Here is a 15,517-nt window from a genome sequence, read left to right as displayed (position 1 = left end):
ATAATAAAATTCGTTTTCTTTCTTTTGACAAATACATTACATCATGACTTAAATACAATTATGAAGACTACACTAATTACATTTCTCAATTGTTTTATGGGTGCCCGACTGTGTTATTGCTTTCAATAAGGTACGTGCAGGACATTTCATTGTGTTGATATTTTACTATGTTGAACCTTTATCTTGGAAACTTTATTTGAGAGGAAAGAGAAATTAATGTTAAATTGTTATTATTATTATTTTCATTATGTGGAGCTTTCATTATACGAAAGATGGCATGTGTGTGCTAATTGATAGCAATACATATAGATGTCATGCATGGAAATTAGTTGTTATTTTCAAATCCAGTCACAATTCCTTTTTCTAATGTTCAAAAATTTGAAGAAGGATTGACATGAAACTATCCTAAACTTATTTACTTTATTAACGGGGAAAATAAACTAACAGCTATGTAAATTACTACATATACTCGATATCATAACTAAACAAGAACTTAGCTCTTGCTCTGCAAGTCCTAAATCGTGCTCCGTAGTAGAAGTAGTTGTGCGGATGAAGTTGTGCGGAGGTTGTTGTGCCTGAGCAGATGTTATGTGAAAATTTTGTGCAAAGTTTACTAAGATAATAAATATACAAATCCCTTTTCCAATTCTTCTTTAGGGATGTATTTCACAACGTATAATCATTCATTAATATTAGTTTCGAATATCAGTGACTAAGGGTTTTATTGAGTTCGGAAGTAGGTGTGCAAACAAAGTTTTGCAGAGATGGTTGTGCTTGTGCAGAGGTTATGTGTGGAACAAATGCATGTGTGGAATATGTGCGGAGGAAATCCATTGTATGGAGAAAACCTTAAAGCTTTCACTCCGCACAATCACAGACCTTCCGCATAATAAGGTTTAATTGGGGATACAAAAAGTCTAATAAACATTAAATAAGAAACATTACTATTTTATTTTAAATAAGAACCATTTACTTATTGTATTAAGGACTTTAATAATAATAAATATTAAATAAGAAACATTATTGTTCCGTTCTAAATAACATAGAAACTATTCATGATTAATAATGTTTGGTTTCATGAATCTTACTTGCATTCAATCAATGCAAGTTTTTCATTTTTTTGGTGGAGCATTGACCAAAATCGTTCATTTTGTCAAGTATAATGTTATCTATTGAATATCGCAATTAGGATAGTATCTTTGTATCCAGATACAGATTGCGTAAAATTTCTTTTTGTCACTTCCCCTGGTTGTACGTCGTCAATATTGCATTGAATACATTGAGACGGTTAAAAATATAGATAATAGGTTATCTAGTTAACGATTAGGGCGATTAAAAATGTAACTGTAAATCTATCAGTTTTGCGTTTTTTACACTCCTGTTATCCTTTTGTTTTACTTATGCTAGACTGAAAATGAAAAAGTATGCACTTTCGTTTTTTCCGAACATACTCTGTGTTTCGAACATTCTTCATTATGGAATACTTTGTGGCTCTTTCCTAGTGCATTAAGGAGTTGTGTCTACATATAGCTATTGGCAAATACTTTTGCGGTCAAGTTTCTCTTTCTGAGGAGAAAAAATCATGGTCGTTCGAACGTTGGTTTTTTCTAGATTTATGATATATTGCAAAATACATTCTTTTGCTTTCATTGGGTCTGAACGGCATCTCCAATCTATGTTTGTGTGCGGGAGAACTGTGTGGGGGGGAAATGAATACGGAAGTATGGAACTTTGCGATAAAGAAATTGAATTTTTTATTTTGTGTACTTATTCTTTGGCGCAAATTATAAATCAAAGGGTCTAAAATTTATGTGGATTTTGTAACATATTATTATTATTATTATAACACGAAGTAACTTGTTAATCATATGTCAAATGTTCTAAGTTTTATAAATCTCTTGTGGCGTAATTTTAACACGTAACGTGTTGGTACTTGCATTAGTTAGGTGTTGATCATGCATTCTTTTTTTGGGTTGCATGTTCCCAATGCAGATTGGTATATTTCATACTTCCAAGGGAGGGGAAGCTAGATATTGTGAATGGTTTTACTCTAGTTGTTAGAATCGGTACTTTGTTCTGAGAATTGTGTGTTTTTCTTGTTAGAGTAAGAATTATACACAATATTTGTTTTCGAAAACATATACATATTCTATAGTATCTGTACTAGGTAAGTTGTAATTTATTTGTTTTGTGACTATATATATCATTCATAGATAAGAGTTTTATGTGAATCAGTTGTATCTATATCGTTTTACTTGTTTTCCTATATATTGTTTATGTTGTGCTTCACTAAAGAATCAATTGAGAAAAATTTGCTACTTTAAAAAGCAATGGTATGGATGCAATACTAAGGCATAATAATATATTTCAATTAAACAGATTGTGAACTCTATTGCATTTTAGATACAGGTCAATATAATTTTGAGAAGGAACAATAGAACATTTCAAGAATTTTTACATGAAGGGAAGATCGAAGCTATACTATGTTACGAAGCTTAATTGCATACAGATGCATTAATACACATGCATGGTGTAGATAGCCCGGATGTTTAGTAGGAAAGGATGACAAAATCAGCTTCACATATTATCATTGGGGGAGAACGAGGACTCTGGGGAGACATATTTTGTATACATTGGTTATCGAACTAGCTAAAAATTCCCATAAGACTTTTGTCAAAGACAACAATGAAAAACTATTTGCATTTTAAGTCATTGTGTGAAGAAATTTATGACATATTGTTCCATGACGAGAATTCAATTTCCAAACATTTCGAACCACTTCTTTGCAAGAAAAAATGTTCAATAGGAATTGATAATGAACCTATGATAAATATAGCAACATACGAAGAAATAGAACATGGATGGATGCAGATAGATAAAAGCATGGGTAGCCATTTAGTTAAGAGATTTTTCAAATTCAAGAGTATTTACAATGAAAGTTGTTTTGAAACAATATGCCAATTGATGGAGAATGAGTATGATGTTCCCTATTTAAGAAACATAATTGCTTAGACTTTCGGTAATGAAATGGTGCATAATGATTCATTTGCATTAAACTGTATAGAAAAATACATGAATGAAGATGCAATTAAGCGATTTATTGGAATAGAAGATTGGTAAGCTTACATATTGCAATTAGCAATGCCATATGAAAAAGGGAAGATAGATGGTGGTCTTTTTGTTTATGACTAGATACAGTATATCTTGAATATAACTATATACATATGGTATGCTAACAATCTATCTATTGTGTATGAATTTCGTGGATTCGAGAAAGACGGGACTATATTCCATATTATGGATTTTGGTACGACTACAAGTCATTTTCATTATGAACCTCCCAAAGAAATATTAAAACAAAAAAATGTTTCATGCGCTATTGAAATAGTTAACAAAAAGAAATGTATAGAACAATTGAATAAAAAACATAGTGGCATTAATATGTTTGACTTCGAAAACATGGACTTGAATGAAAATGGCATAAAAATTGATACAAAATTTATCAATGCAAACAAGATATCGCAACTATCATTGCATCGAGTCAAAAAACATATAAGAAACAAGGAAATTTTCAAAACAAATGTTCTTAGAAAATTATGCAAGCCATTAAATTTTGCCTCTAAGAGCATGTACATTTAAGAAAATATTATGGAACTTAATACAAAGTCTCTCAATTGAAGAAAAAGACCACATTCTTCGTTGCATGAAATCAAAATGTGTAAGAAACAAAAATGTCATTGAAACAAGTCGTATTACTAGACGATCAAAATGGAAAAAGTCAATACAAGATAGCATATTTTCTAATGAATGTGTAAGAAACAAAAATGTCATTGAAACAAGTCGTATTACTAGATGATCAAAATGGAAAAATTCAATACAAGATAGCATATTTTCTAATGAACATAAAAAATCGTTACACATGTATGATTATACATTGGAGACATTGGTTGAACAACAATATTTTAAGAAAATACACTATGTTCATGTTTATGAATGTGCAATTTACAATCAAACTTGGTTTAAAAGAGATGTCATAGAAAAACAAATTAGCAATGTGTCGAAAATTAAGTGTGTATGCAAGAAATGTAGAAAGGCATGTAGAAATTTCTTGTCGATTCAAACTGCTTATGCAATTTTCTAAAATAAAAGACTTGAATCTACTCTAGTCATTAGTGGAAACAATTAATCGATTATGAAATCACAAAGCATACAAGGAAAAGAATTCAATCAAAACATTACACAAATATTTCCTAGGGAAATCCACAGCTAAAAACCCTTGTTATCTATATATTGCATTAGTCAAAAAATATGAGGATATTACAATGCTTTTGTCAAGCCCGAGCAACCTCTACGCTATATTTATCTGTCGCACAGCTTCTTAGAAAATCCTATGCCAATATGTAACCAAATTTTGGCTTTCCAAAGTCTCGATTTCCTTGCATTGTTTCCTTGGGAAGTAGCCCCCTATTAATTATGGAAATTCCTCAATATGAATTGAGTAATCCTCATATGCCTTCCTGTAATTGCATGCACCACCTATACAATTCGAATGATTATACAATTGATAGTACACTTACCTTGAACTCTAATCTCAACTAGGTATGTCTCATGTCTGACATGCATGAGTAATTTATGAGTGAATCATCAGTTAACTAGTTGAACACATGAAGCAACACCCCACTGTTTGACCTCCTACTAGTTCCTCCATCAGTTGGAACTAGTTTAATTTAATTTAACTCAGTTAAACTGAATTAATTAATTACAGCTCAAAATAAACTCAGCTAGGTCTCCTACAATGTAGGAGACACTCTACATGACTCTAGTTAGACCCTCAACTCGAATTAACTAGGACAACTAATTCAATTTAACTTGTTAACTCCTACAAGTTGTCTTGTTATGTGGAATTACAATTTTAATCCTAATTTAATTCAAGGACAAAATTAAATTAGGATTTTCTTGTTGCATTTTCAACACTCACTCTCAACAAGAAAGGGATTATCAGTTACCCCAATCTTACCTCTATGGAACTCAAATTTTCCTCTTGACAATGCCTTATTCAAGGTGTCTGCATCTTGTTCCTCTATAGGAATGTACTCCAGCAACATGATTCTTCTCTGCGTACAATCTTGCACATGGTGATACCAGATGTCGATATTCTTGGACCGATCATGAAAAATTGGATTCTTAAAGAGTTTGATACAAATATGATTGTCACAATCAATCATTGTAGGATCCATTTGACGACCAAATAACCCAACAATGATCTTCCTCATCTAGATAACCTCACAAGTTTCTTGACTAGCAGCCATGTACTCTACTTCTGTTGAACTGAGTGAAGCTTATATCGGCTTCTTGTTGTACCAAAAAATTGTTGTTGACCCAATACTCAAGATTCCCCCTTATGTGCTCTTCCTATCATATGGACTCCCTGCCCAATCTGCATATGTGAATCCTTGCAGCTTCACTCCCTCTGTCTGTATGTACTAAAGACCAATTTGAGTGGTGCCTCTAAGGTATCTCAACACATGTTTAGTTTCCTTCCAATAGAGTTTGGTTGGCTTAACCATTGCTTGACTAAGTTGGTTAACTGGAAAACATATGTTCGGTCATGTGTTCACCAAATACATAAGTGAACCCACAAGTTTCCTATAAATAGTAGCCTCCACTACTTCACTTGAAGTAGCATCTTCCTTCCTCCAATTCCCTGTTATAGGAGTCTCCATGGGTTCATTGCTCTCCATGTGGAACTTCTTCAATATCTTGTTGGCATACTTTTCCTTAGAGACAAACAGTTCCTCATCTCCTTGTCATACTTCCACACCAAGGAAATAATGCATGAGCCCTAGGTCCTTCATCTCAAATTCTCCTGCAAGATCCTCTTTGCAAGATTTTACCAGCTTCTCATCACCTGTTAAAATTAAATAATCAACATATAATACTATAACCAAGAAATTACCTTAAACAACAATATGGTAAAGGTTTGCATCTACTTCATTTTTGGTGAAGCCCAACATGGTGAAATAGTTGTCAATCCTGGTTTACCAAGCACGGGGTTCTTACTTCAATCCATACAGTGCTCACTTGAGTTTGCACACATGTGACTTTTTGTTGAAGGTCTGAAATCCTTCTGAATTCTCAGTGTACACTTCTTCCTAAATCACTCCAATGAGGAATGATGTTTTCACATCCATATGATGTATCTTCCATCCCATCTGCCCTGAAAGTGCTAGAATAGATCTAATTGAAGAGTACATTTCTACTGGAGAAAATGTCTCCTCGTAATCAATTCCCTGCACCTAAGAGAACCTTCTAGCCACAAATTTGACCTTGTGTTTCTCGACACTCCCATATTCTACTTGCTTTACCTTATAAGGTCATTTGGAACTTACCACTGACTTGTCTGTTGGTCTTGGGACCACTTCCAAAACATTTTTTTTGATAATGGATTCATACTCCTCTACCATGGAATCAACCCATATTGGTTTCTTCACTACTTCCTCGAATGAGGCTGGCTAAATCTCTACACTCTCACTCATCATAGCCATGTAGCCAGTGTACCAATTTTTTTACCTCCTATGCCTGCGTTGTGATGTGGGTGCTCTCACATTCTCTCTAGCATCATGCATCAAGATTTCAGCCTCTCTGGTGCGCTTCCTTCCATCACTGGAAGTCTCTTCATGAGTGGGTGCTTCCACTCTCTACTCCTCTATATGTGGCTTCTCCACATCATCCTGAGGTTCTTCATTTGAAAATCCCTCTCAAGGGAACATCTCATGGCCTTCTCTTCATCAAACTTCACATCTCCACGAATCACTATCATCCTTTGAGATGGAAGGTAGACCCAATAGTTGTGAGGGGTATCAGTGTACCCCACAAATATTCCCAACTCAGTTGTTGGCTCTAGATTTTTCCTTGCATCCTTGGTAACATGAAAATAAACTAATGAACCAGAGATCCTAAAGTGTGCCACATTTGGTTTCTTACCTTAGAAATCTTCTTTTGGTGTGCTCATCCCGAGAATACAATGAGGACTTCATTTCTGCACATATATAGTTGTGTTGCATGCTTCAGCCCATAAGTATAACGATAGGCCCTGATCATGTAACATCGTCCATGCAGCTCCCACAATACTTTTGTTCTTCCTTTCATCCACCCCATTCTGTTGTGGGTTATGGGATGTTATTAACTCTTATCGGATACCTTATGATGCACAGAAGTTCTTGAATTCATTCGACACATATTCTCCACCATTATCGCTCCTGAGAGCCTTCACTTTCCTGCCAGTATCTTTCTCAATAAGTGCTTTAAATTCACAAAATTTATAGAACGTTTGATATTTCCTTCTGCATGAAGAAAATCCATCACTTATGTGCGAAATAATCTACAAATATTACATTATGCTTGTGATTGGTTGTGGAGACTGTCAAGAATGATCCACACATTTGATTTAACTCTTTAAAGGATCACTTGCGCTCGACTGACCTTATCATGAAAGGTGGCTTTGGTGTACTTCCCCAATGTACACCCTTTGCATGTATCTCTCTGCTATATTGTACCCTTGGATATTCCTATAGAAATATGGTGCATGATCTTCAAATATTCTAGTGCAAGTGACCCAACCTTCTATCCGAAAATTCACTGATGTTTCGCCTCTGCACCTTATTTTCTTTTTTTCTCAGTGTTGCACAATATTCTATAGCCAATTTGTAGAGGTTCTTCACCTGAAACCTAATTCGCTTCACTTTTCCTAAGGCTATTTGATGAAATAAATCCTTTCCTTTTCTAAATATCACATCGTAGCCACGGTCCCCCAACATAACAACTGAAACTAAATTATTCTTCAAACCCAGAACATACATCACATCTTTTAATGTGAAAGGAGAACCAGACTCCCTCTGAAAGGTAACAGTACTGATGTTGGTCACGTTATATCTTATATCGTCTCCCATTTCGATGTGTGTCTGTAGGTCCTTCTCCTCCAAGTCACTGAATAATTCTTTGTTGTCAGTCATATGGGATGAGGTTCCACTATCCAAATACCACACACTACCCATCACCGATGTTACCATGCAAGCAATGAGGGTGAAACCCAACTGTAATTGTGAAGCAAGAGCTTCACTTGTTGCTCCTCTTGAAGGCTTCTTTTTTTCCTTCTTGTATGGACACTTCATGGTATATTGTCTCATCTCATGACAGTGAAAACATTTAATATTCAAAAAGTCCTTATTCGTGCCACCCTGACTGGAATATCCTTTGGATTGGAATTTATTTCCTTTCCCTTTATTTGCATTTCCAGTTAAGGCACAGTTCTCCTCATCATCATTATTGGATGAGGTTCCATCTCTGGTGCTCTGCCTTATCTCTTCTTTCACCAAGTCAGACCACAAATGCTCCCACTTTGGTAACTTATCCCTCCCATTTACCAAATCTTGGGTGTTTTTCCAACTCTTGGGAAGGCCTAGAAGTGTTAGGATAACCAGATCATCTTCAGTAACTATAATGCCAACACTCCCTAGCTCATCCCGATACTGGGTGAAATTTCTCAAGTAATGTGGTATTGTGTCACCCTTCTCCATCTTGATTTCCCGAAGCTTGTCCTTCAGTGCCAGCTTCCTTTGGTCAATGTTGTGCTGAAATAGGTCTTCCAAGGCCTTCCACATTACATATGGAGTCTCCTTCCCATGGAGTTCGATACAATATGATCTTGAACTCTTCTAGTATGATCCTTCTTGCCTTTGCAACACATTTCCTCCACTCTACCAGATCTTGAGCATCATTTGTTAGAGGCTTAGGAATATATTTTTCTATGAATTCCTTCAGCCCATTCTCTTCCAACACTACCTCCATCCTATCCTTCCAAGCAATATAGTTTGAACTACCCTCAAGGGCATATTCAAGTCTCAATCCGTAGAACAACATCCTTCTAGCTCTGAAGAATGATACTGCAAATTCAATTTCACCTGAAAAATACAAACTCGTATTCTCCTCTTCTAGAGTGATTTCTGCTATGATACCATGTAGAAATTCCTTGTAGATTCAAACTGCTAATTTTAATTTACTAAAACAATATACTTGAATATACTCTACTCATTAGCGGAAACAATTAAACGATCGTGAAATCACAAAGCATACAAGAGAAAGAATTCAATCAAAACATTACACAATGATTTTGTGGGGAAAGCCGCAGCTAAAAAACCATGTTATCTGTATATTTCATTAGTCAGAAAATATGAGAAGATTACAATGCTTTTCTCAACCCGATCAACCTCTGCACTATCTCTATCTATCTCGCAACATCCTAGACAAGACTAGGAAAATACTTAACCAAATTTTGGCTTGCCCAAATCCCTATTTTCTTGTGTTGCTTCCTTGGGAATTATCCCCCTGTTAATTAGGGAAATTCCTCAATATGAATTACATAATCCTCATAGGCCTTCCTCTGACTGCATGCACCACCTGTACAGTTTGGATGTTTATACAACTGATAGTACACTGCCCTGGAACTCCAATATCAATTGGGTAACTCTCATATCTGACATGCATGAGTTATTTATGAGTGAATCATCAGTTAATTGGTTGAACACATGAAGCAGCACCCCACTGTCTGACCTCCTATTAGTTCCTCTATCAATTGGAACTAGTTTAATTGACTTTAACTCAGTTAAACTGAATTAATTAATTACAACTCAAAATAAACTCAACTAGGGGTCCTATAAAGTAGGAGACACTCTAAATGACTCTAGTTAAACCCTCAACTCAAATTAACTAATTGGAGGAATGATTGATATCATTATGATTACCATCATTGTAAATACGAGAACTTGGATAGCATTTTAGAAAACCACAATTGGCATTGACTGGTGGACTAATCAATGTACCTACTAACATATCTCGAATTCAAATTGCACTTCCTCGTGAAATAAATGAATCTAGTACTATGGTCATGGAAATTAAAAGACATTTAGTGTTTAAAATCATATTTGTTGTTGGGTGAATATGTGTTCATAAATTCATGAGGGAATCAATACGGTTTTGTAAAAATCCACTCTATAGACTAGAGAATGTCATAATAAATGAAAATTGGAAACAATTATTTGATCAAAACAAAGATGCATATGCATGTGAGACAGATGCAGATGCAAGAAGCAATGTTGATAATGATTATTGTGATCAAGAGCCAATGCTAAAGACATTATTACACGGATTTAGTGATTCGTATAGTATTTATGATCTTCACAATAATCAAATAAGAATTGCTCCGAGTAAAGGCTATAAGCCTTTGGGCATATTCAGATATAAGTATTTGGAAGAGATGAGCTTTCCCACACTATTTTATGGGAAAAAAATGATTAGACAACTTTACAAGAAACTTTACATATCACGATATTTCCAAGTGGGAAGTTTTGCCTCAAGATCATGATTTTGTGTATCATATAATGTATTTGTTTTATAAAACAGTGCAAATTAACCTCAATAAAGTATTCAGTTTTATTTGGATTTGTATAAGAAAAGGAAAATTAAAAGGAAAAATAATTAATAGCTAAAGACGATAAAACAAAGGAAAATTTGAAATGTGTTCTTGCATCGAACATTGCCTATATGGATCTTAGAAGAATACGAGCATCGCCTGACTATTTTTCATATTTGCATAAGAACATATGAAATGATTTGAAAATTATGTCCACCCACTTTCTTTGTTTTGTTTAGCATTGTTGAACATATTTGGGAGCCTTTAGTAAAGGCTTTGTAACAAATACACTAACAAAAAAAAACTATGTACTGAAAACGAAGTAGATGAAGATGATATTGATACCTTGATAAGAAATTACACCATCACCTGTGTATGATATTACAAAATAAAAATGAATTTTCTACGTCATTAATTTCACATGACTCCGAGTACTTTGGTGATATCGTTGACTATTTCTTTATAACAGAATTCCAAAATCGAGGAAGCCAACATGAACATGGATTGGTATGGATTAAAAATTCTTCCATCTATGGAACAAATATGGCTACTGAAATTGAAAACTTCGTTGACAAATACTTGTGCTATGATTCAACCAAACTACATACAAATCTGAAAATTGTCCAACATCATCATCACACGAGCACTTGTAGGAAAGGAAAACATATGCATTGCAGGTTCAACTTTTTGATACCACCAACGCCAAGAACATGAATACTTGAGCCTATGGAATTCAATAATGCAAAAGAAAAGGTGATTGCAAGAACGATATTTGATGCACTTAGAATATGGAACAAGATGAGACATATACATTTGATAGTTTTCTGGAAAAAAACAGGTATAAGCAAATCTAATTATATCCATGCAAGTTTTTACTCTGAAACAAAGAATAATTTCGTTGAAAAGAGAACCAGCATATATTTGGATTAATAGCTTTGCTCAGTATATTTTGTTAATTTGGGGTGCAAGTATTGATGCTCAATTTTTACTTGATTCGTATGCTACATCTACTTATTGTAGTTCATACATGACAAAGCTAGATAAAACGATGACATCGATGTTTAAACATGTGTGAAGTGAGTGTCAATAAAACGATGTTGATATCATTGAAACAATTTCAAGAAATGGAAAATATTTATTGAACTTATAGCAAATGTTTTCACAATAAGATGTATATATAGTGTTGTCAATGCCACTGAATACTAGTTCAAGGGAATGTGTAATTATTAATACTTTATAGATGATCAGTTTTTTTTACTAAAGAAATCAAGAGACCTAGAATATGAACTGGATTATTTAAAGAAAATAGCATGTTCGTCAATTATCTATTGTTATTCGCAATGACCAGAAAATATTGAACATGTATGATTAACAGAATTTGCATCTTGTTATACACTGCAAGGCAAAAAAGAGGAAGCGTTGAGAGACCATATGATATAAGGTACATAACGTATAATAAACATATTGATGTTGATAACTATTATAGAAAACAAGTGATGTTGAATGTCCCATATCGTACTAATGAAAACATATTTAGGGAACTATATTTGAGTTTGGAGAATGCATATTTCTTTTTTGAGAAAATCATAAAATGTAACAAGCAAAAATTCACCAATGAAACAATGACAAGGTGGACTAATATTCATAGCATAGTTACTGAGCTTGAAAACAAAGAGAGTGAATTGTTTGAAAGAAATTTTCCTCCATGTGAATAAATAGAAAATGAAAACGTTATCAAGAATACGATATCGAATCATATATACAATATTTGCAAAAGGCTAAAAATGAAAAATCAGTTGTTGAGAGACCTTATCAACTTGTAAGCAAGCCAAAAGTATTAGAAGAAACTGAATTCTACGAAATAATGAGAATACTTAACCTAGAACAGACAAAAATAGTAAAATAAATAGTTGACGAGAAGAAAAGAAATCAGAATTACCCATTGTATGTACTTGTAACAGGTGGCACAGGCGTTGAAAGAAAATTATTTTTATAGCAATATTCCAATCTCTAATTCACTTATACAATAACATGTTTAGATATGAACCATGTAAATTAAAATGAATCATCATAGCATACACAAGGAAGGAAATGTTCAATTCAGGTTGTATAACATTACATTTTGTATTCTATTTACCATTTAACAAATCAAAATATCTTTCGTCTAAAGGTGAAAAATTAGACACATTGACAAAACATTGTGAACAACTTCGTGTTATGTTGATTGATGAGGCATCTATGATAGGTTCAACATTATTATACCATGTAGAAAAATGGTTACGCGAAGTTAAGCGTACTCTGTTGGCTTATTTTGGAAATATTGATGCAATATTTTCAGGTGACTTGCTCCAAGTGGAACTGATCAAAAATTCTTTGATTTTTGAGCAACCAATTTTAGCAGGAAAAAAACTAGTATATGATTAAAATTGAAATGTTATGAATTTCATACAACAATGCGTCAAAAAGATAAAAATTTCGTAGAAATCCTTAACAAAATTCAAGTGAATAAACAATCTAATGAAGACAAAATATATAAATTATCAGTGCTACAGACTTGCCCCAATGGATCCATTGTTTCTGTACCTATTTTTCAAAAACAAGAATGTACGGAAACATAACGAAAATGTGAGGAGCTAATATTTCTTGATACAATTGATGAATCTCATAATAAAGCAATAGGCATTCTTTCATATGAGAAAACAATGAGATTACCATGGAGATAATTATCAAATGCAATGTAATTGTTGAACTATATGTAGGGAACTATAATATAGAGGATGGTCTTGTTGTAAAGAGGTCCCTTGGGGGAAGAAAGGATGAATGGAGCTCTACTGATTTTTTCTCTCAAAACCATCAGTAATGGGTTTCGACTTGGGACCTAGGGTTTCACCTGGCGTATTTTTTATCAACCCGAGCTTCGGTTAGGGACTCCCATGGGGTATGGGACCTGTGCCTCTATGCGCATGTGGTTTCATTAGGGTCAACAAGGAAAGTTTCTTTAAAAAATTTATTATTATTAAAGTGCTGAAAGTTTCGCTTTGAGGGTTTTCAACTGCTCCAGTCAGAGTTTCTCTCACTCGAACCGATTATACCTCTCACCATTACAGGTTTTTGGCATGGCACCCTTGCTAGCTAAGGTTCTCGTGTATCCCGTGGCACTCTCAGTGGGAAACGGGTGATTGTGAAGGGTTCTAAGGCAGTTTTACGGGGTTTTGACCCAGGTATCTCGTTGCTTCCCAAGTCAAAGTTGTAATTTACCTCAGTTACGCAGTGGTTTCAATGAATGGAGGAGGATTTTGAGGAGAAATTAGTTGATTACTCCTCTGACAGTCTAACGCATTTGGACATCTAGGTGGATTCATGCCCGGTGTCACGAGTAGGGCTTAAACCGGCATCACCCACTCTACTGGAAGACCAGGTAAACGTTTTTGTGTCAGAAATGGCTGATATGGAGGAGTCTTTGTAGGGCATAGACCTCGCTCAACTAGTCGCGGTGGTTTCTGAGGGGTTTATAAACCTAGGAGAAGGCACAAGTTCCCCTTTTCTTTCAATAGCGTTGTCGTCAGAGCTGTTAAAATGGAGTAAACAAAACCACCGTGTTGAGGCTTGCAAAGCAGCGAGGGTTTTCCGGCGGAAGGGACCGGAGGTCTGGGACTTGGCTCAACTGAACCAGTGGACCTTCAAGTGATAGCGAACCTTCCTGTAAGCAGGCAGGAATATTTCACAGAAGGTTTTACTAGCCTAACACCAGGGAGCAGCACTTTGCCATCAAATTTCTTCGACGACATAGCGAACAAGGACACCGAGGGGGATGAGGCCCGCGCCTCGAACTCGGATGAAATCCCTCTGGGGTTCGAACGGCAGCAAGTTTCAGGCTTTGGCTCCAAGGAGAAGGCCGGCAAGAAAACAAAACTGTCAAAATCAAGAGAGAGGGGTTGATCGTTAGTGTTTGGGGAAGGCGTAGGCATGGAAAAAGTGGTAGTAACAGAAAGCACAGTGCTGGTGGGTAGGGTCCAAGGTAGGAACTACTCCCGAGGTCGATTGAAAAATGGATAATGGAGGTATGGGGTAATGTGTTGGAGCATCTTCTAGCAGTTTTGTCGATGTATAGGGACTGGATCGCCCTAATTTTTTCTAAGCCGGAGCAGGTTAACTGGGTGCTAACGTGCTATTGGCATCTTGAAATGGTCCTTGTCCTGCTTAAATGTTGGTCACCTCTTTTCGACCCGGAGAAGGAAAATCTAGACGCGGGGCCGATTTGGGTTCGTTTGTTGGGGCTACCACTGCAATTCTGGTCCAAAGACATCTTTCGATGTATAGGGGATGACTTGGGCACTTACCTTGAACGTGATAGATCATACCTGAACTCGGGTTGTCTGGGAATGGCCAAGATTCTCATCCATCTGGATACCAGAGAAGGCATGGTGGAGAGCTATAACTTTCAGATGGGCGACATTATCAGATGACAGGAGTTGGATTTTGAGGGAATTCATTTCAGGTGCCATGAGGTTGGTAATCTTTACAAAACTTGTCCTTTGGTAATCAAGCGACAGACAAGCCCTCCGAAATATTTTGCCTCGATGAGCACTCAAACGAAATTGGGGATAGTAGATGATCTCACTGCACTTTAGGGTGGGTTGAAGCAGGGTCATGGGAGGCCTAGTTCTGTGTGGTCTGAGTCGAACACTTGGACCACGGATGCCCCAATCACCAAAGCGTGTGCTAGGGAGAACAATTTTTTTTTGGGAACCTCTTCTCCCCTCCATCCTCTTTTTACAAATGATTGCATGGCATTTTTTTTTGCATCTTCAATTTGTATGTCGAATCTTATCTCCAAGGCCGGTAAGCTAAGACTCATCATCTGTCATGTGGTATCTGCCCTTGCGCCTCTCCTCTATTCACCTTGCACCACTGTCCAAAATGACCTATCTCAAGACCCCTCTGGGGATTCGGCCTCTGGCACCTCCAATCGGTATAACTTACACTCCTTACCCCCTTTTGTAACATATTTTGACACACTGAAAATTAAAAATTTTCAGTGTGAAATTG

General features: G+C 35.6%; 2 protein-coding genes across 2 annotated transcripts in view; both read left to right on the top strand.

The window, feature by feature from the left end:
• Positions 1-14,407, top strand: part of LOC149263359 (uncharacterized) — a 139,560-nt gene extending 125,153 nt beyond the window's left edge. The window contains exon 6 of the mRNA XM_089387795.1: positions 14,086-14,407. Within this exon, the coding sequence (XP_089243921.1) occupies positions 14,086-14,407 (322 nt within the window). The remainder of the gene's footprint in view (positions 1-14,085) is intronic.
• Positions 14,408-14,523: 116 nt separating this feature from the next.
• LOC149263358 (uncharacterized) lies at positions 14,524-14,934 on the top strand. The gene has a single exon (XM_089387792.1). It carries the CDS (start codon positions 14,524-14,526, stop codon positions 14,932-14,934), a length of 411 nt encoding a protein of 136 aa, XP_089243918.1.
• Positions 14,935-15,517: the final 583 nt, after the last annotated feature.

Source organism: Pinus tabuliformis, chromosome 6, assembly GCF_031772625.1.
Source record: "Pinus tabuliformis cultivar Carrire ecotype Pingquan chromosome 6, CPIR1, whole genome shotgun sequence".
Taxonomy (NCBI): Eukaryota; Viridiplantae; Streptophyta; class Pinopsida; order Pinales; family Pinaceae; genus Pinus; species Pinus tabuliformis.
This window is presented reverse-complemented; position numbering and strand designations above follow the sequence as displayed.

What these genes read in the sequence shown, in the direction of transcription:
- LOC149263358 (XM_089387792.1), top strand. Translation starts at nt 14,524, where the DNA reads ATGGAGGTATGGGGTAATGTGTTGGAGCATCTTCTAGCAGTTTTGTCG.